At 34.4% G+C, this 22,255-nt stretch overlaps 2 protein-coding genes across 2 annotated transcripts; both read left to right on the forward strand.

Annotated features, from left to right (window-relative positions):
- Nucleotides 1-13,798: 13,798 nt before the first annotated feature.
- Nucleotides 13,799-15,538, forward strand: LOC144546721 (scopoletin glucosyltransferase-like). Its single transcript, XM_078295269.1, has one exon. It carries the CDS (start codon nt 13,950-13,952, stop codon nt 15,420-15,422), a length of 1,473 nt encoding a protein of 490 aa, XP_078151395.1. The 5' UTR covers nt 13,799-13,949; the 3' UTR covers nt 15,423-15,538.
- Nucleotides 15,539-18,895: 3,357 nt separating this feature from the next.
- Nucleotides 18,896-20,716, forward strand: LOC144546722 (putative UDP-glucosyl transferase 73B6). Its single transcript, XM_078295270.1, has one exon. It carries the CDS (start codon nt 19,122-19,124, stop codon nt 20,592-20,594), a length of 1,473 nt encoding a protein of 490 aa, XP_078151396.1. The 5' UTR covers nt 18,896-19,121; the 3' UTR covers nt 20,595-20,716.
- The last annotated feature ends 1,539 nt before the right edge of the window (nt 20,717-22,255 follow it).

Below are 22,255 nucleotides of genomic sequence, written 5' to 3' on the forward strand. Positions count from 1 at the left end.
GTTGAGGTTTTAATTATTTGTACATAAGATTTATATGCTTTGTAATGTTATTGTTGAGGTTTATATGATTTGAAATGTTATTGTTGAAGTTTTAATTATTTGTACATGAGGTTTATATATTTTATTCTAGAGATTTAAAGTGTTATTAATGAGGTTTATATGCTTGTAAACAGAGATTTAAATTATTTTGAAGTAAAATTAAAAAAAAAACTGAAAGTCACAAAGATTTAAAGTGGTAAAAAAATTTACGACATAAATATAACTCGAAAGTTATTCTTCATGGATCTCATTTGAAAGAGAAAATCGGATAAAAAACGTTCATATTTTTAGATTTGAAAAATTCATCACTGATCGTCGAGAAAATGGATGAGAATGATCAGAAAAAAAAAAATTAAAAAAAGTGGGTGAAAGGAAACTTTCCGTTTTTGGCTTGAAAACAAAAGTAGTTAGGAGTCAAAATTATACATAATTTTAATGCTTGCAGACAGAGGTTTAAATGCTTGCGAGTAGCATTGTAAAATTTTATAAACAGCGCTTTAAATGCTTGGATAATAGCGCTGAAAATGAAAGTTAGATAACATCTGAAGTTTTTCTGTTAAACTACTCAGGGAACATGCTTGGGGATTTTGTTTGGGGTACAATTATCAGGCTCCTTTATTTTATATCATAAATTGTAAGGTAATTAAGTTATGTCAAAGTTAATCATTATGAGATTATCTAAATATCAAACTTATAAGAAGTGATAAATTTCTGAAATATTAAGAAACAAATAATTGAAAGTTATATGAGATGGATACATGTAAAAATTAACATCGCTAATTTACAAGCTTCTTTTAAGTTTGTTTTTGGACTGATTTACAAAGTTTGAAAATTTTAAGGTTGAATATATATAAAACTAAAAACTTAAAATAAAGGAAATAAAAGTAAAAAAAAAAACCAACGTGGCTTTAGAGCCACGCGGCAAAATACAGGGTGAAATTAATACTAACCCTCTCGCTCTCAATTAGGGGTGTCAATGGGTATGGTACGAGTCGGGTGGAGACATTTTCATACCCATATCCATTAAAATTGACCTTACCCATATCCTACACATACCCATTAAAAATTGACCTTACCCTACCCTACCCTTACCCGTTAATATTATCGAATAACAAAACAGTAGCGGGTGAATAACGGATAATACTAGTATAATAATTAGTGTTATTGTATTTTACAAATTAAACATCAAAAACTCATTCATTTTAACACATATATAATTGCATTTCTAATAAAAAAATAAAATAAATGTGCAATCCAACTAAATTATTTTTTATAAAGAATAAAAATTCAAAAACACGAATATACATTTAAGTGAGTTGGAAATTGAATTGAATATACATTTAAATGGGTTGGAAATTGAATTGAATATATATTTGGATTTTATAATTACCCTATAGGGTAACGAGTACGAAATAGTCATTACACATACCCTTACCCATTTATTTAACGAAAAAAAATTCTTACCCATATCCATACCCAATAAGCTAACAAAAAAAAAACTTACCCATACCCGCCTTATCGAATACGATACAGGTCAGATAAATAGCTAAAAAGGTACCATTAACACCCCTACTCTCAATTCTCCCTTAATTAATTGAAAGACTTCCTTCTCTCTCACGTAAAGGAAGAAACAAAGAGAAAAACCTCTCTTTTTTATTATTTCCTTTCTCTATTCTATTTCAATTTTTGTTTGGTTTAATTAAGTTGGACCACTTGTGATTTTGGCTTCTCTTGTATCAACTCCCATATATAGAACAACTGTTGCGTATGAAACCTAATAAAGGAATTATGGGCTTCGGCCCATAAAACCTTTTTGGCCTATATTAATTTTGAAAGGGAAATTGAAGTGAGAGAGAGTGAGATATTGTGATTGAACTCAAGCCGTTCCATTCTTTTATTTCTTCCAGCTCATTCTAAGGTTTTTTGCTCTCTTGATTAAATCCATCTAAATACACTAGGAAATCTAAAATTAGTGTTTGATATTATAAGAGTGTTAGAGTGAGTGTTATTGGTTTGTTTATTTTCTTATATTTGTAAAGACTCTTTGATCTAGTGAAATTGCACCGTGTGCTCCCGTGGTTTTTTTCCTGAAAGTGTTTTTACGTAAATCTTGTGTCTCTCTTTTATTTTCTTGTACTTGATTGCTTGTTTGAGTTGATTTCTTGTTTAACTTTCATATTTCTCCATTTAGTCGAGTATTGGTGTATGCCCGCAAGGTGTTTGACATCTGAACCCCAACAATTGGTATCAGAGTCAGGTTGGGCTTTTGCATAGGAGTGATTGAAGCTTGAGTTGGTTTAATTTGAGGTTGTATTGTAATTACACGTGAAGAATGGAGAAGGATATGGAATTTGACAAGTTGAATGGTAACAATTCGGCTATTTGAAAAATATTGATGGAGGACTACTTGGTGTCGAGGGAGTTGGATTTACTATTGATTAGTAGTAGTGCGCAACCCATACATATGAAGGATCATGAATGAGAGTTGCTTGGTCAAAAATGTTTAGCAGCTATAAGGCTGTGTATTTTACCATCGATCTTATTTGATGTCTACTAATGTAAGACCGCTCATGAGTTTTGGACCACATTAGAGCAATCATATGAGCAACATTCGGGTGTAAATAAGATGCATAGTATGAAGATGTTATTTCTCTTGAAAATGAAGGATGACATATCAATGAGAGCGCATGTGAGTGAGTTCAACTCAATTGCAAGAAGGTAAACCTTGACGAAGAAGTACTATGCTTATTACTTTTTTATTTTTTGCCTACTAGTTGGGATACTCTTTGTTACAACCGTTGTGAACATAATAGACAATAAATTCAAGTTGAGTGATGTTGTTGCTTCATTGTTAAATGAGAAAACTAGGAAGGTTACAACCCGATTGGAAACCGGGCCTAGTGAGGCATTGATGATTGGTGAAAGGAGGAGGTCGAATACTAGAGACAATTTCTAGAGTAGAAAGGGTGCATCTCAAAGTAAGGGATGATCAAAATCTCGAGACCGAAAATATTCTTGTTGGCATTGCAAAAAGAAATGACACATGAAAAGAGATTGTCATTTCTTGAAAGACAAGAAAAATGATAAGAAGCATGATAGTGAAGCAAGTATAGTTTTCAATGAAAAAGAAGATGCGGTGACAAATATGGATGTTTGGGTGAAGTAAGTATAGTGCATTTATATGCTTTGTAATTTCCTAGTGTATTTCCACCATCTCAAAGTATATTTTTCTTGAAAGTTTAAATATGGATGTTTGGGTGTTAAATTCGAGTGCCTCATTCACATATGCTCGGATTGTTCTTATTTTGTCAATTACAAAGAGGTAGATGGTGGAAATATCTATCTTAGTGATGATCGACCATGCAAACTAATGAGAGGCGATATAAGTTGAGCAATGTAAGGCATGTACCTAAAATTACCAAAAATTTAATCTCAGTAGGTCAACTTGATGACGGCGGTTTTGTTGTGACTTTTGGCAAGGGATCGTGAAAAATATCAAAATGTTGCATGACATTAATGAAAGGGCAAAATGATGAGAGTTTGTACATTCTTTATGGAGCATCTCGAAGAAGTGTTGTGGCTATGACAAGTGAGCATACAGATATGCAAGTGTGGCACAACCGACTTGGTCATCTAAGTGAAAGTGGTATGAAAGTGTTACAAAATGAAAACTTTATTCCTTTCTTTGATTGTTTATCTTTTGTATTTCATGTTTATTGTACTATAGGAAAACAAAAGAGAGTAAATTTTAAGAGGAATGAATCCCATAGAAAAATAAAATCATTGGAATTGATTTATTCCGATGTGCGTGACCCGTTTAATGTCAAATTCCTTGGTGGATCATTTTACTTTGTTACTTTTTTAGTTGATTTTTCTAGAAAATATTGAATTTATCCTTTAGCCAAAGATCAAGTTTTTAAAACTTTAAAGAAGTTTAAAACCCGTATTAAAAATGAGATTGAAAAGACCATCAAATGTTTAATATACACTGCAAGAAATGACATTCGGAGAGTGAAGATGGTTCTATATACACTGCAAGAAAATGAGGTCATTGAAAGAATGAATCGAACCATTGTGGAGCAGATTAGAAGTATGTTGTCTTACTCGGGCCTTCCAAAATTATTTTGGACCGAGGTGACCAACATTGCGGTTTATCTAATCAACCGATCACTTGTGAATTTTTAGATGCGAAGTTTATATGAAAATTCCTAATGTGAAGAGAAATAAGCTTGATGTCAAGTCACGGAGGTGTGTATTTGTTGGTAATGGCGGTGATGATTTGGGTTATATGATTTGAGATCCTATTAGAAAGAAGGCAATTAGAAGCCGAGATGTCATATTCCGTGAAAATGTGATGTTCATGAAAAATCATGAGAATGAGCAAAATAAAGATCGACATGTGGAGAAGCATATTGATGCAAGTGTTGCACCTAGAATGGTGACACATTCTTAAGATAATGGTGATAATCATGAGGATGAGAGTGAGCCGGTGGCGGTGCATGAGGATGAAGGCGTAAGTGAAAATGAGCACATTGTTACTCCAGAACAAGGGTTGAGGAGATCAAATCGAGTTTCTCGATCTACACAAAGGTATTTTCCTTCTTTATATTATGTTTTGTTTACGGATGCGAGTGAACCCTATTTCATAAGGCGATTGATTGCCTAGATAAGGCCAAGTGACTAGGAGCAATGAAAGATGAAATAAATTCATTGCATTTAAATGAAACTTGGGAGTTGGTGAAACTTCCAAAATAAAAGAAAGCATTGAAAAATAGGTGGGTATTTGTATTGAAAAATGAAGCCGATGGTTCAAAGCAGCATAAGGCTAGGTTAGTAGTGAAGGGTTATGGATAAAAACATGGTATTGACTTTAATAAAAAAAATTTCTTCTATTGTGAAACATAGTTCAATAAGAGTTATTTTCTCTTTGGTGGCTAATTTGAATTTGGAACTTGTGCAACTTGATATTAAAATCGCTTTCTTGTATGGTGACTTGGATGAGGAGATTTATGCCACAATCGAGGTTTTGTTGAAAAATCAAATCCTAATTTTGTGTGTAGATTAAAAAATGGATTGTATGGTTTGAAACAAGCTCACGACAATGGTACAAGAACTTTGATACCTTTATGCAAGAAGAGGATTATAAAAGAAGCGACTTTGATCATTGTGTTTACATGAAAGGTAATGTGAATGAAATTTTTACCTTGTTATTACCTTGTTATTGTTTAGGGTTTAGATTTACTACTAAAGATCTTAGTATAGCAAGAAAAATATTGGGCATATGAAATCAAAACAATCGGGAGAAAGAGAAACTTTGGTTAAGTCAAACAGAGTATGTTGATAAAGTCATTAATAAGACATTGTTGCCTTGTCTTCCACCGAGGCGGAATACATTGCATTGACCGATGCGGCGAAAAAGATGATTTAGTTGAAGGGTTTACTTGGATAATTTGGATTGAAGCAAAATGAGTATTTGGTGCATTGTGATAATTAAGGTGCCATACACCTTGCACAGAATGCGGCGTATCACTTAAGAATGATACACATAGATGTGCAATACCACTTCATTCGTGATGTACTTGATCGTTTTCAATTGATTGTGGAGAAGGTTCACACGAAGAAAAATATTGCGGATATGTTCACGAAGGTGGTGCTTCCATATAAGGTAATATTTTCTCAGAGGTGTTCCGAGTTGGTTAAGTAACTCAGATGTTGGAGGGTGGTGTGATACTTGTGAGATCAAGTGAAATCTTTGTCTTCAGATGGGAGATTGTTGTATATGAAGCCAAATAAAGAAATTATGGGCTTCGGCCCATAAAACCTTTTTGGTGTATATTAATTTTCGAAGGGAAATTGAAGTGAGACAAAGTGAGATATCGTGATTGAACTCAAGTCGTTACCTTCTTTTTCTTCTCCAAGCTCATTCTAAGGTTTCTTGCTCTCTTGATTAAATCCACCTAAATACACTAGGAAATCTCAAATTAGTGTATGATATTATAAGAGAGTGTTAGAGTGAGTGTTATTGGCTTGCTTATTTCCTTGTATTTGTAAAAACTCTTTGATCTAGTGAAGTTGCGTTGTATGCTCCCGTAATTTTTTTTTCAAAAGAGTTTCCACGTAAATAGTCTCTCTTTTATTTTCTTGTACTTGATTACTTATTTGAGTTGTCTTCTTATTTAACTTTTATATTTCTCCATTTGATCGGGTATTGGTGTATTCCCACAAGTTGTTCGAAAAAATTACTCATTGAGCACTTCCGCGTCTGAACCCCAACAACAACTGCTTAATTGGTATACCTCTTTCTCTCTCTTGTTCTTTTATGTGATTGAGTTTTAAGAAGTGAACTTTAAGCAAACTTAAATGTTGTTTTTAACTATTGAATTAATTAAATTAACAAGCTTGCTTAATAAATCGCTAGCTAGAAGCCCTACAGTTTTATAGATATATAAACTTGGTTCAGTCCCTTAATGAGATAGATATCTTTGTAAGAATTATTAAATATTTATTTCATGGTCTACGAGTGATAGTTTCTTTATTGGTTTTGTTACACGGATGTTTGCAATCTTGGTACATTGAAATTTATGAGAAAACCTATTTGATATAATAAGAAAATTTTACTCGAAGATAGTTGCAAATATATAATATATAATATGTATCCAATTTCATAGAACCCACTTTGGTAAAGTGTTAAATTAATTATACGTTCCATCATCATTTATAACTAGATTATTGTTTCCTAACTAATAATTATTTAAAAGAAGAGTTATGAAACTATGATCTATAAAATAGTATTTACTATAATAAATGCATCTAGATATAAACTTACATGAATATAAGCAAATTTGAAATTTCAAAATCCAAAACGTCGATCCGAACCGTTCATCTTGTTCTCCATATTAATATGTGCTTGGAGACCAAATTTTATATTTTTCTGAATTTGTTTACTATTTATTAAGCCACTTTGAAAATTGCTGATCCAACAGTGGCTTAACAAAACAGTAAAATAAGCAACCACCGTTGGATCAGCAATTTTCAAAGTTGCTTAATAAATAATAAAAAAATTTAGAAAAATGTAAAATTTGGTCTCCAAGCACATATTAATATGGAGAATAAGATGAACAATTCGGATCGACGTTTTGGATTTTAAAATTTCAAATTTGGACCGTATGCATATCGGATCATATGCATACGAATGCACATTAGTTACTCTCTCTCTCTCTCTCTCGATATATATATATATATATATATATATATATATATATATATATCCTAGAAATATTGTGTTACTTATACATAACTAAGTGTTTCTATTTGTTGAATATCGATGTCGTGGGGCTTTGGAAGTGTAATTTGTACAAAAGAGTAATTATGATTGAAATTAGTTTGGGATTTGTTCTAATCTCATGGTAAATGATAAATGATAAATGATGTAAGAATATATCCGTATGAATTGAATTGGGAAGTAAAATTTTTGTAAGTAATTTCTAAAGGCAACTTAAAAGATTATGTTTGAACTAGTATGATATACATATAAGTTTTTGTAATTTTGAATTTGAAACAAGCAAATTGTTTTGTTATACAAAAATATCATATATATTGATCAGAATATATGTATTGTATTTGACATAGGCATAATTAACATATAAGATGACGATACAAAGGGTTTAGGAATGAAAGACTGTTAGTGATCTCGCTTAGGGTTATTGGATTAGTATAAGAATCATGATTAAGAATATTTTATTGACAGCATGGATTAAACTGTTGCATCATATGCATAGCCCAATACAATTAAAACTGAATTACAGGTAAGTATGTTGACTGTTATGTTGATATTGTTTATCGATTAGTTGATTCTTACTGCAAATGATTGATGGAGATCACAGTGATTGAATTGATTGAATATTGAATATTGTAATCCTTGAACTTCCATATAGTGGAGAAAAATGATTACTATATCGTGAAGTCTAGCTAGCTAATAGACTTTACTCCAGGACCCTTATGCGCATATGGTGAATGGCCCCAACTAAATCTAGTACCGGTTGGGTAGAGGATGTTGAGTAAGTGTGAATTGTGAGTGTGAGACTAATGAATTGTGATAACTGTCTTACCATTGATTTTTTTGTCCGATAATGACAGTATTGTGATATTGATTTTGTATTATTTCTGTTAACAAATTGTCAAGATAGTTAGAACAATATAAGCTAGACACGACAGATAACTTTTATGATATCTGTTAGTGTTACCAGAGTATAAATTGTAAAGTTAAAAAAAAACGTTACTCGACTTAGTAGTTGTAAAGATTTTAGCCCAAACCATTTATTAAGATAAGATCCTTAGAGTTTTGATTTATTTATGAAATTTTTGTTGTTCAATTGGATACTGTTATTGAGCATTTGCATTCGTCATTATGAAATGAACTATTGGTTTCTTGTGCGATGATTTCATTCTAAATATGGATTTATTTCGAATCCAATAATTTGAGTGACAATCAATAATGAGAAATATTTTATTATTTATCACCTATTTCCCTTTGTGAGATTTATAGGTTTGTTAGACGAAGATAGAGGAACGATTTTGGAGTTATAATTGACAGTAGGACCACCTAAAGGTATAAGATTTGAGTTTATTATATCTGACATGGTGCGGAGACTATATCTCTAGCACCGTCCACTATAAAATATCAGATAATTACTGTAAATAAATTGAAATGTGGCAAAAATAATGAATGCTATTCGCAATGTATAAAAAGATTCATGCCTTATGTTATGTATATTGATGGTAAATAGACGTGGTACAATTGTCGCACCTCCGGATCAGAGGTGTGACACAATTATTCTAAAACTTATTTCTCAACAGTTTCATTAAATTTATATATTTTTTTTATAAAAATACAACAATAAGGCTCTATTTTCATTAATTAATGAAGTACGGGTACAAGAGTACAGAAGATCACTGTCACGCAGAAGCCCCGCCTCCGATCACCCCAGCACCACCAACTCACTATGCCAAGCACCCGCCGTTGTCATGTCACCATATAAACAATCATACCAGTTAAAGATTCAAGTTCACTGACAAAGCGATGAAACTGAGAAAGCTCAACATAGAGACTAGCTTCATTGGATCGGTACATCTTGGGTGTCACCTTATCTGTTTCCGATGCACAGCGGAGCCTCCACATTGGTCCTCCTAGCTTCTTGCATCAGCAGCTGCAAAATGAGGCACAACAAAGAAAGAGTTAAGGAACTTCGTGATTGATTATGCAAACCCGAAGTCCATCAAGGTTGCCAGAGAAAAGGTGCGCTCAACATTGCCATCAAATTTCTCAAGTAGCGCAGCCGATCAGCCACTCCATCTTGCTCATATGCACTGAATCCGGGTCTACTTCAGGCAGGCACATTCGGCAAAGGAAACAACTTGGCCATCTACAGCACTGGCTATTCCCGTGCTTTCAGGTAGGAGTGTACATGGATTGGATATTATCCGATTTTATCCGGATTCAAATTGGAAAACTTACTCAAGCTATCTAATCCATATACGTATTTGAAAACTATCCGTATTTGTATCCGTAATAAAAAATAAATATAACGAATAAGAATACAGTTTCATCACTAATTATCCATATCATATCTGATTCATTTACACCCTACTTCTAGATCAAGGTGTTCAATTGTTTTCTTCAAATCGTGGATCTGGAGAGACAGAGAACGGGAAGAAGCATAATTGGTTGATCAGAAAGTAAAATAAAAGGTGGATTTTAAAAATACTTTTGACAGGATTTATTGGTCCTTTTTATTAGACATTTTTAGAGAAATGAGTTTTGGAGATAAATTTTAAAGGTGGATTAAGAAATTATTTGAAAGAAGTAGAACATGTGCTAATTTTAGTAATACTTTAGAGAATTATTTTAGTTGCGAAAGGGACTTAACAATAAGGAAATTATTTATTTTCTTTCTTATTTGACATTGTAGCTGATACATTAAATAAAATTCTCATAAGGGCACTATAGGCTAGATACATAAAAGATTTAGGTAATTTTGAGAGTATATATAAGTGATGTGTTGAATTTGAACTTTGCAGATAACACATTACTCCTTAGAAGCTAAAGAATCTATGGTGGAAGCTCTCTAACTATTCTTGTCAGGTTTTGAGAACTTAAGATTTATAATATTAAGAGTGAGATGATTCCTCTTAACTTATCTAGTTATAAAATTGTTGTTACATCTGTACAAAAAAAAAAAAAAAAAAAAAAAAATTTTTTTTTCGTAAAACGTTATAACGTTTTTAAAACGTTACGTAACGTTTTTCACTGTAAAACTTGATTAAAAATGGCAATTTTATGAAGGCTGGATTTAATTAAAACGTCATAACGTTTTCAGAAAACGTTATAACGTTTTATACACCAAATTATGCGTTTTATACACTATTTCATGCGTTTTTCACCAGCTGAATTGTCATAACGATTTACTAAAACGTTGTAACGTTTCATCCCACAAAACAAGGGTCTATTAGTAAAATTTCTGTGTCTCTTTCTCTCCCACTCCGTCCCTTCCCCTTTCTCTTGTGTGTTCCACCAAAGGAAGAAGAAAAAGAGAGAGAGAGCTCCCTCTCCCTCTCAAACCACCGAACCTCCCAAGAAAGTGAAGAAGGAAGCGAGAAGTCGGCCGAGCATCTCTCCTAACTCTCCCATTGGTACTCATTTCTCTTCTCTCCCCCTCTCAAAACCCAAATTTTCGCCATTGTTACGATTCTTGCTTAAACCCGAAATTGGTGCATCATTTGTGAGTAATCCCTCTCCTTTGAGCTTCTTCGTTGTTTATTTGTCGATTATTCTCTCGATTTCATCTCAATTTCATATTTCCATTTTAGGGTTTTGAACCACATCCGAATTTTGGGAAAAATTTGTGAATTGTTTAGTCCAATCCAACCCAATTAGAGGTGTTAATTGGTAAGATTTCTTTCTCTCTTGCCAAATCCGAAATTATTTTGGTTTCAAATTGATTTAAGGATAGTATCTTGGATAAATCGTTGGGTTACCTCTCAAACCCTATATATGTACAACCAACCAAATCGTTATGAAAACTTAATTAGTAAGATGAGAAATGATTAAACGGGTATTCTTGCAAAAGGTTGCATAATTAGAATTGTATATGGTTTATAGGACCCAAACGTAAACGGGATGAATTTTATAGGTGTGAGTAATAAAGACGAATGACAAGGGTATATGGATTTCGTTCAGAAAAGTATAAAGCAACTCATATAACTCAAGTAAGGGTATCAATTGCCGAACAATGATTAAAAGCAAGTATATATGTAATATAGGTGTAGGCTCGGTTGAGAAAGACGTTGCGGGACCATTCGAGACGTCTGAACCGTAAGCGCGATATACGCTCGTCGTAAACAGGTGCGGGATTCTTGGACTTGTTTGATACTTTATTTTCAGGAATTAAACTGTTTATTCGTTTGTCATGTTGAATGCTTAATTGTTGCATACTTTGAAATTCATGCTGCATATTGATTGTCGCATAAATGAGAATGATTGAATTGTTAGGTTAAGGTAAATTGGCATGTTGGTATGGTTATTATTTGATTAGTTCTATTAATTGTTCTATACGTGAATGGATCTGCCAGGCCGACCTGTTTAGGTGGCTGGATTCAGGTGACGCTGCTGACTTATGCGTTGATCTGTTCGAATTTGCCAGACCGACCTGTTTAGGTGGCTGGATTCAGGTGACGCTGCTGACTTATGCGTCGATCTGTTTCTGAATTTGCCAGGCCGACCTGTTTAGGTGGCTGGATCAGGTGACGGTGACCTATCCGTTGATCTGTTTCTGAATTTGCCAGGCCGACCTGTTTAGGTGGCTGGATTCAGGTGACGGTGACCTATCCGTTGATCTGTTTAATGAATTTTGCAAGGCTGGTAGCCGACTTTGGTTCTCTTTGAATGAAATTGCAAGGTCGAGCAGTATGGCTGACTTTGATTCCGTGTGATTGCATTTGTGTCAAGTTGACCTGTATAGGTGACTTGTAACCAGACCTTAGGATATGGTTAAGCCAAACAGCTACAGATGGGTGTCAGATAAAGGGTCCAGCTTGGTTGGCCATCTGTAGGCGTCTGTAACCCTACAGATGTGGGTTTGATAAAGGTCCAGCTCGAAAGAACATCTGTAGTTGTTACAAGCCCTAATGTGTCGAGTTAAGCCAAATATATATATTGTGTTTGAAATTCACCTTGGAAATTCCGTGAACCGTGATCCGGTTTTATTATTTGTTGTCGAGCATGCGCATTCCTTTTTATAATTATGAATATGAATTGATTTGAATTGCTATGGTTTGGGTTTCATTTTTGAATATGGAGTTTGATTGCAAGTCCAATAATCTAAACTGTGGCAAATTTCGCACTGAGAATTTATTCTCACCCCCTCTTCCCGATTATTTTCAGGTTCATTACACGGACGCAGCAAATGAGGATATTGGTAATGCATATAAAAGATCCACTGCCTTGCGTGTATATGTGACACTAGATAAATACACGCGGCAGGCTGTCAGACCCGGTGGATTTGGGGTGTGACAATTGTCCTTTATTTTTTAGTGTAATACTACTCAATTACTAGTTACATCCTAAGGAATACTCTTAGATTGGAAAAAATTACCAATAGAATGTTGGAATTCTTTAGTTGACAAGATAGAAAAAAAGGCCGCATGGTTGACCAAAATTTTTATTAATAGAAAAATAAATAAAAGTATCGATAATAGAGAACGAATTTGAGGAAATTCGAGATATAAGAAAAACGTGATAGTTTATAACGTCTAGAAAACATTATAGACCATCACATTCTGCTTAGCGAAAAAGATTAACTTCTAACTAAACAGCGAAAAAAAGCAAAAAGGGACTTCACTGTCTATCACGGCCAGAAAAAAAAATTCCAGAATGAAGAGGAGAAAGAAAGTGATGGTGCGTGTGGGTTATGGGGACCAGGTGTGTGGATTTTTTTTTCCTAGCCGTGTTAGACAATTAATGAAGTTTCATTTTTATTTTTATTTTTTTCTCGCCGTGATAGACAATGAAGTACCCTTTTTTCGCTATTTAGTTAGGGGTTAATCTTTTCCTCTAAGCAGGCTGTGATTCTCTATAACGTTCACTGGACGTTATGGATTATCACGTTTTTCCTATATATTGAATTTCCGTCAATCTCTTTCCCATTATTGATATTTATTTATTTACTTTCATATTAATAAAAATTTGGGCGTGGTTGATGTACTCTATTTATTTAATTAAAAAACTCTGGATATTTCGATTTAATTTTATTTAAATTCAATGGTACGCAATTAAGAAAATGCGAACTTGCTGGCTACTAATTGAATTAGGTTTTTCTGGCTCTGGAATTTTCTCTGATGCGAAATTTTCCCGGTACAGTACAGGAGGTACAAATTATATATCAAAATCAGAAAAGACATCATTGATAATACAAGTATACAACCATAAAAGATCACGATCATCACTGTTCATGCGTTACGCAAGCAATGACGACCACAAAAATTAATAAACAGAGAAATTTTTAAATTTTTAATTTTTCTGCTGATTTTAAAAGAGACCAAAGTCCACAACCTCCACTTATGATTGCCAAAAATAATATCAAAAGGCACAAATCATGGAGTCCTTTATTTGAAAATGATGATGCCGTGATGTTTTCACCTCTCAACCCTTCAAATTCCATAATCTTCTAGAAACGATTTGAAATTCATGTGCAGTGGGGACCACGAGATGGTACACACCACTCCAGACACATAATCTCTGATCTTTCTCCTGTCACATTGTTGAAATTTCCAAGTTTTATATTGACCATATTATGATCTTCCCTTGTATAATTGGTTGGAAATTATTTGACTAAATCACACTCCTCAATATTGTCATGACAACTCAATCTTCCCCACTTCACATACTCTTTTTCCCTTTCCTTGCCCATGGCCACCTCTTGCCAATGGCTGATGTGGCGAGAGTTTTTGCCTTACGCGGCGTCAAGTGCACCTTCCTTACCACCCCTGCCAATGTTACTTGCATCGAGCCGACATTCCACCGGACAAATAAGTTCATTGAAAGCAAAAATGATACTCACCTCGTGCCAATTTCTGTTTCCTTGATCTCTTTCCCCTCTGCTGAGGTGGGCCTACCAGACGGGCTAGAAAATGCCTCATTTGCCAGCCACCCCGAAATGCGTCATAAGTTTTTTCAAGCCTTTATGCTGCTAGAAAAACCATTTGAGCAAGTGCTAAAGGAGATAAATCCCGATACATTCGTCTCGGACACCTTCTTCACTTGGTCTGCTGATGTCTCGGCAAGAACTGGTATTCCTCGACTGGCTTTCAATGGTATGGGGTTAGTGGCACGTTCTGCGCAGGAGAAACTTCATCAAATTTTAGAGTCCCTCCCTGATGAGGCAGACAAGTTTGTCGTACCAGGCTTGCCGCATCAATTGGAGATGCACCGAGGTCAGTTTATGTTTCCTACGAAGAACAAAGAGATGCTCACTATGTTCAAGGTCAGCAATGAAATGGATGCCAGAAGCTATGGTGAGATCGTTAATAGCTTTCTAGAGCTGGAAGCTGATTACGCGGCACACTGGCGTGAGGTGGTTGGCCGAAAGGCGTGGCTGATTGGACCGGTTGTGCTGTGCAACGAAGAATTGATTGAGAAATCCAACAGAGGAGGGAATACATCGATTGGAACTGAGGAGCTTTTGCAGTGGCTTGATAGCAAACGTTCTGGTTCTGTGGTGTACATCTGTTTCGGTTCAATAGAACACTCAAATATCTCTCTAGAGCAATTTATGAATATTGCAATTGCACTCGAGGAATCAGATCGCGATTTCATTTGGGTTGTTAAGAGTTCAAGCCTAGAGGGATACAACGATTGGCTGGAAGGATTCGAGCAAAAAATGCATAAAGAAAAAAGGAATTTAATTATCAAAGGATGGGCACCTCAGCTACTTATATTAAACCATCCGGCTGTCGGGGTTTTTGTGACACACTGTGGATGGAACTCAACACTGGAAGCAATCACTGCTGGTGTACCGATGATAACCTGGCCAATGGGTGGCGATCAATTCTTCAATGAAAAGCTGATCGTGGAGATGCTACAAGTAGGAGCGGCGATTGGGGTAAAGGAGGGTCCATATCTGGATAGCCGGCAATTGATTGAAGCAGAGACAATAAAGAATGTGATTGAGAGTGTTGTTGGTGTAGGCGTTGAAAGCGAAGCGATGAGGAAACGAGCCAAGGATCTAAAAGAGAAAGCAAAGGCAGCAGTGCAAGAGGGAGGATCGTCTTATTCTGACCTTGGCAATTTGATAGAGGAGTTGATAGCTAGGAGAAATACAGTACTGTAGATTTGAGTCTTATCTTTTTTATATATAAATAAAGTTTGTTATTGTACCTTTCGGACCTGTTCGGCAATAAAATAGTAAAGTAATAGAGGAAATGTGGAATTGAAAATTTATCACTCTTTCAGTATATTTCATTTACATTCGGCAAGAATGAAAATTGGAATTATGAAAATATAAAGTTATAAAATATGAATTAATAAAGAAATTACTATTATAGCCTTATTGACTTTTTTTATATATTTGTACTGCTTACCTAGAAAATTGTCAATGAAATGTAAATAAATAAAAAATTCCAAGAAATATAAAACCAGAGCAAACATCAATACAAATTAATTAAAATCCATAACAAAGTTAGCACCAATAAATTAATAAAACTAACAAAAAAACAAAATTAATCATCACATGATATTTCGTTTCTTTTCAATTTTTGTTTAGCTAACGGAACAAGAAAAAAATATCGAAAAATAAATGAGATTAAACATGAAATGGAGTTGTCCATTGTTGCACAAATGGAGAGTCACACCTTTCTTCACCAACAGCGTCAACATTCCCAGTGTAGATTTCTATACACCTGTCTAAGCGTAATTTCAGTTCTCTCCGATAACTAAGACTAATTTGTAACTTGTAATTAATAGCTGATTAGATTTCTATAAAAGTATCGCATTGTACACATATTAGAGAAGATGAAATATTAAAAAAAAACTTTTATTCAAATCATCTTCTTATAAAACCTTTCAAATCATTTACTTAGTTAGAACCATTGTTGCTCAAAGATATCAAAAGAAAGCATCAACCTGACCAAAATAATTTGAACAAGTATCATACGTAAGAGAAAAAAATGAAAAGAACAAGATTTATTTCATTTGAAAGAGCAATTTGTGTCCATCAATCTTGTAGTCTTAGTTTCACAAATCTCTCACCATATTGTTAGAAATACTGATCGGGAGTAAATAGAGAGAAATGGTATTTCTCCTCTGGAAGCGTGTCGAAGAACAAATGATGGGAGAATATTAAATGGGGATGAAATTGCCATGTCAGTAGAATAAATGATAGAAATGGTCATTTTTCGTTACTTTTCCAACCTAATTCCTAATTCCATCTTCTCCCTGGAATTGAGAAAAGAGGAAGAATGCTCTATTCCAACCCTTTTATTCTAACTCATTTTGTTTCTGTTAGGCGGAAATAGAGCACCAATTCCTTCTAATTTCTCTATTCTGCTTTAGCCGAACAGGCCCTTTATGTAGTGATAGGCAGCTACATATAGTTATTTCTATGATTAATTAATGGTTTTTTTAAGTTTGTATTTTTCAGTTAATTTTTTCTAATTACTAACGTACAAGCGGTTTCAAATGTCCTTCCTGAGATTTGGTTTCAAATGGTTCATCCACCTTGAATGACAACTCTTACACGGAGGGTCTGCAGGGGTGTCAATCATACCCGTTTATATGTTTACTCTACCCGTATTGTATTCGATAAGACGGGTATGAATCGGAATTTTTTTTTTTTTAGCTTATTGGGTATGTTTATGGATAAGAATTTTTTTTTCGTTATATAAACGGGTATGAGTACGGTTAAATGTTATTTCGTATCTGTTGGGTAACAAATAATTATATAAAATAAATTACATCATGAGAAAATGTATGCATGTTATTTTTTTATTTGAATGTTTTGCTATTTAGTTACGAATTGAATTGGTTAGAAGAGTTATTTGTGATTTTAATTTGTTTTACTTCATAAATAAATTATTAGTTATAATTGATTGTATATTTGTAATTTAATTTTATATATTAGTAATTGTAATTGCATATGTATGACATGATAAATTTTGATAGTTTATTTGTAAAAATAATAAAACTATTATATTTGTATTATTCGTTATTCGTCAACTACCGTTCGTTACCCGCTAATCTTCACAAGTTTGGGTAGGGCAAGGTAAAGCAAATTCTTAACGGGTATGAATAGAGTATAGGTAAGGTCAATTCTTAGTAAGTATGGATATGAAAATAGTTCCACCCTACCTGTATCGTATCAATTGACACCCCTAAGTGTCTGCACTGTGTCCCAGTTGCAATAGCCGTGTCGCCTAATATGTTCAAGTGAAATGGCATCTTTGCCTTGGGACCATCAACTTTTTCTCAATAACATTCCATTCACTTCACTTCACTTATGCTGCTAATTATCAATAACATTCCATCCACTTCTCATTTTCTCAATAACATTCTTTTTGGTTATTTTTTTGTTTTACAATTGAGCCTAGTTTAGACTATTTGTTTCGCATTTTGGACCTCACCTAGCTTACACTGTAATAGAGCCCGTCTTGCCTTGTTCGGCTCTCTCCAATAGAAGATGCACACTGGTGAGCCCATCCGTATCACCCCAGGTACCTGAGGTGCAAGTCACAAATCTAGAGCGTTCTTTTCATGTGACACGAATCTCAATGATACCCCACAGTCCCAACTGGCTCCGGATTGAGTTTGGCCCAGCTGGAATTAATCGGGCCCGTCCATTAATTAAAATTGTGCCTCAGGTACCTGGGGGACACGGACTCAAACTAAATAGTCAAGAAGACTTGATTTGGGATAGATGCTCCGGATTTATCAGAGATAGGATTCTGAAATGGAGGTGGAGGAGCTCTTTGCTCTCCCTTATTCTGTATTCTTACCCCTGTTTTCCTTACACCTTGTTTGGATGGAGAGTAGAGGAAGGGAGGGAATGGAAAGAAACAAAAACTTTTCATTGAATCGTGTTTGGTTGTTAAAATTATGTCGGAGGTGAAGGGTATAGGAGGTGAAAGATTTAACCTTGTATCATTATAATTAATAGAATCGGTTTCCCTTCTAAATTGGAGCGTAACGGATGACAAAAAATTTTGTTATAAATATTTTTAGAAAAAATAACACAAATGCCTAACCCTATATTTTACATATATAATTCTCATACAAGATTTTTTCCTCAAACCTACAACAGTCACTGAATTTCTCATTAACCTCTTAAATTTTAGTCAACCAAACAAAAAATAAAACGGAAAAGAAAGTTACATTTATTTTCTCTCATTAATCATCCAAACACGAAGAGGTTAAATATGTTAATCTTTCTTTCTATTCCATTCCATTCCCTTCTATTCTTAACCTCCTATTCCTTCCTCTACTCTCCATCCAAACATGGTGTTAAAGAATCATACAGAGACTTTACAGTGTAAACTGGAATAACAGAAACCTGTTCAAACTTTTTCATGCATGAATCTCAACGAAATAAATTTTTCATGAACAAATCTCAATAAAGATCAATGGTTGGGATCAAAATAGTGGGTTTTGGGAATAACAGCAGACTTCTTTCCTTGGCCTTAATAACACTACCTTCCTTGATAGTAAAATAAAATTGTTGCATAATTCCAGCAAGTTTACTGGTACAGTAGTACAGCGGTACAGTAGCTACAAACCATGCATTTCCATTAACGCAAGCAATGACGACCGTCCCTATTTAAAAACTATTGATACAATGATGTTCACTTCTCGATCGATTCAAAATGCATAATGTCATTTGCGTAATTTCTCGTTCTTCTAGAAACAATTAATTTGAACTTCCTGTGCAGTGGAGATTAAATTATTAAAAATGGTAGAAACCTAATCTTTGAATTTTCTTTCGTATTGACCAAATTATAACCTCCTTGTATTATTGGTTAGAAATTGTCTGAATATTGCCATGGCAACTCAATCTTCCCCACTTCAGATACTATTTTTCCCTTTCCTCGCCCAAGGCCACCTCCTGCCACTGGCTGATGTGGCGAGACTTTTCGCCTTACGCGGCGTCAAGTGCACCATCCTAACCACACATGCTAATGTCACCTACATCGAGCCGATAATCAATCAGACAAATAAGTTCCTCGACGGCAAAAATGAGGCTCACCTTGTGCGGATCTCTGTTTCTTTGATCTCTTTCCCATCTGCTGAGGTAGGTCTACCCGACGGGGTAGAAAATGCCTCTGATGCCAGCTTCCCCGAAATAGGTCAGAAGTTCTTCCAAGCATGCTCACTGCTAGAGAAACCATTCGAGCAATTGCTCAAGGAGATAAATCCCGATGCGTTTGTCTCGGACACCTTTTTCACTTGGTCTGCTGATGTGTCAGCAAGAACCGGTATTCCTCGACTGGTTTTCAATGGTAGGGGGTTGCTTGCACGTTGTGCACAGGAGAAACTTCTTCACATTATAGAGTCCCTCCCTGTTGACACAGACAAGTTTGTCATACCGGGCTTGCCGCACCAGTTGGAGATGCACCGAGCTCAGTTTATGTTTCCTCTGAAGAACAAAGAGATACTCCCTATCGTCAAACGCAACAGTGAAATGGATGCTAGAAGCTATGGTGAGATCACTAACAGTTTTCTAGAGCTGGAAGCTGATTACGCGGTACACTGGCATGAGGTGGTCGGTCGAAAAGCGTGGCTGATTGGGCCAGTTGTGCTGTGCAACGAAGAATTGATTGAGAAATCCAGTAGAGGTGGGGTGAACACATCGATTGTTACCAAGGAGCTTGTGCAGTGGCTTGCTAGCAAGCGTTCCGGTTCTGTGGTGTACATCTGTTTCGGTTCATTAGCAAATTCAAATATCTCTCTAGAGCAAATTATTCAGATTGCAATTGCACTCGAGGAATCAGATCGGGATTTCATTTGGGTTGTTAAGAGTTCAAACCAAGATGGATACAACGATTGGCTTGAAGGATTCGAGCAAAGAATGCATAAAGAAAAAAGGAATTTGATTACCAAAGGATGGGCGCCTCAGCTACTTATATTAAACCATCCAGCTGTCGGGGGTTTTCTGACACACTGTGGATGGAACTCGACACTTGAAGCAATCAGTGCCGGTGTACCGATGATAACCTGGCCAATGGCTGGCGATCAATTATTCAACGAAAAGCTGATCGTGGAGATACTGAATATAGGAGCAGCGATTGGGGTAAAGGAGGATCCATATCTTGAAAAGCGGCAATTGATCGAAGCAGAGACAATAAAGAATGTGATTGAAAGCGTCGTTGGTGAAGGCATTGAAGGCGAGGCGATGAGGAAACGAGCCAAGGAACTAAAAAAGAGAGCAAAGGCAGCAGTGCAAGAGGGAGGATCGTCTTATACTGACCTTGGCAATTTGATAGAGGAGTTGATAGCTAGGAGAAATACAGTGTAGATGTGTATATGTGAGAGTTGATAGCTATTTGTATGTCTCTGTCATGAAAAATAAACAGTAATCCCCAAATTTGAGGGACATGTGAGAGTTAGGCCATGATCAACTTCAAATTTTATTAAATTAAAAATAGTCTTTGTGTAGTAAGAACGGAAAATAGTTTAAAGAAAGAGTCTATGATATGGATATATGTATAATTAATTATATGAGTGATCTTTTCAGCTTGTACCCCGGCCTCCAATTTATTAGTTACAACTTGCAAGCTGAAACCTACATATACAACAATAAAATTTCAGTTATTTGATAATTTGGTATATTTATCATTTATATTTTTTTTTATCAAAACCCAAATATTTTTCATGTGTTTGGAATTTAGAAGCAAATCTCAAGTCATATGTGACAATTAATAATAATTATTACAATATATAAAGGCAATAACAATAATAATAATAACAATAATTCATTGTAATGATAATAATAAGAATAAGAAGAATAATAGTTGTAGCAGTAATAATAATAATAATTACACTACTGAACCAAGGAAACAATGTCTCGAGAATTTGATATTTTTCCGTATAAAGTTTAATCTCATTTTAATAATATATTATGAGTGAGTCTATGGTACTATGCATATTACGATTTGTTACCGTGCTACGGCTCTATATTCGAGTTTTCAAATTCTAATGGTCGATCCGAACCGTTCATCTTGTTCTCCATATTAATATGTGTTTGGAGACCAAATTTTACATTTTTTGAAATTTTTTTACTATTTTTTTAGATTTATTGAAAATCAATGTTTTTGGATGGTTCAGAATTTTCAGATCAAGTGATTTTCTAAATATCTAAAAAAATAGTAAATTTATTTCAAAAAATGTAAAATTTGGTCTCCAAATACATATTAATATGGAGAACAGGATGAACGGTTCGGATCGACCGTTAGGATTTGAAAACTCGAATATAGAGCCGTAGCACGGTAACAACCCGTGATATGCATAGTACCATAGACTCACTCATATATTATTATTTTTGAAATCATATAATTCTAGAAATTATATGAGACGTCAGCTATTGTGTCTCTTAGTTATCAGATACATACGCACACACTCCGACTTAGTCTTGGAGTCTTACTTATTTACGGAAGAGGTGCCGGGCTTCTCTTTGGTTCTAAAGTTTTAGGCTATATACGTATTTGTTTAACTTCAACTGAAGTATCATGTTCGTAACCTTATAATAATCCGGTAATATTTGTGATTCAGGTATCATGGGATAGTCATATAAATGAAAAATTAAAGATTAATTTTTCATTTATATAATATATATAATATTGTGCAAAAATATCATATCAAATAATGTAATAAATGATTTCGCTAAATATCAAGGTTTTAAATAGCTATTATAGCGACATAATGTGGAGATCAAAAAAAAAAAAAAACTATTGTTAATAGCGTAGCTATAACGAAAGCTATCATACATAGCATTTTTTTCTTTTCTAAATTTATATTCTATATTTTTACTAATTATCAAATTATCAATACTCGAGAATTGGAATAACAACTAAATGACAATTAATCTAACAAGTCTATACTTTTTTTTTCCTATCAAGCAAATAGGAAGAAAAAAAACCCTACAAAGTAACATTATTTAATAGTTCATATTTCATAGTA

This window comes from Carex rostrata, chromosome 30 (genome assembly GCF_964058835.1).
Source record: "Carex rostrata chromosome 30, lpCarRost1.2, whole genome shotgun sequence".
Lineage (NCBI taxonomy): Eukaryota > Viridiplantae > Streptophyta > Magnoliopsida > Poales > Cyperaceae > Carex > Carex rostrata.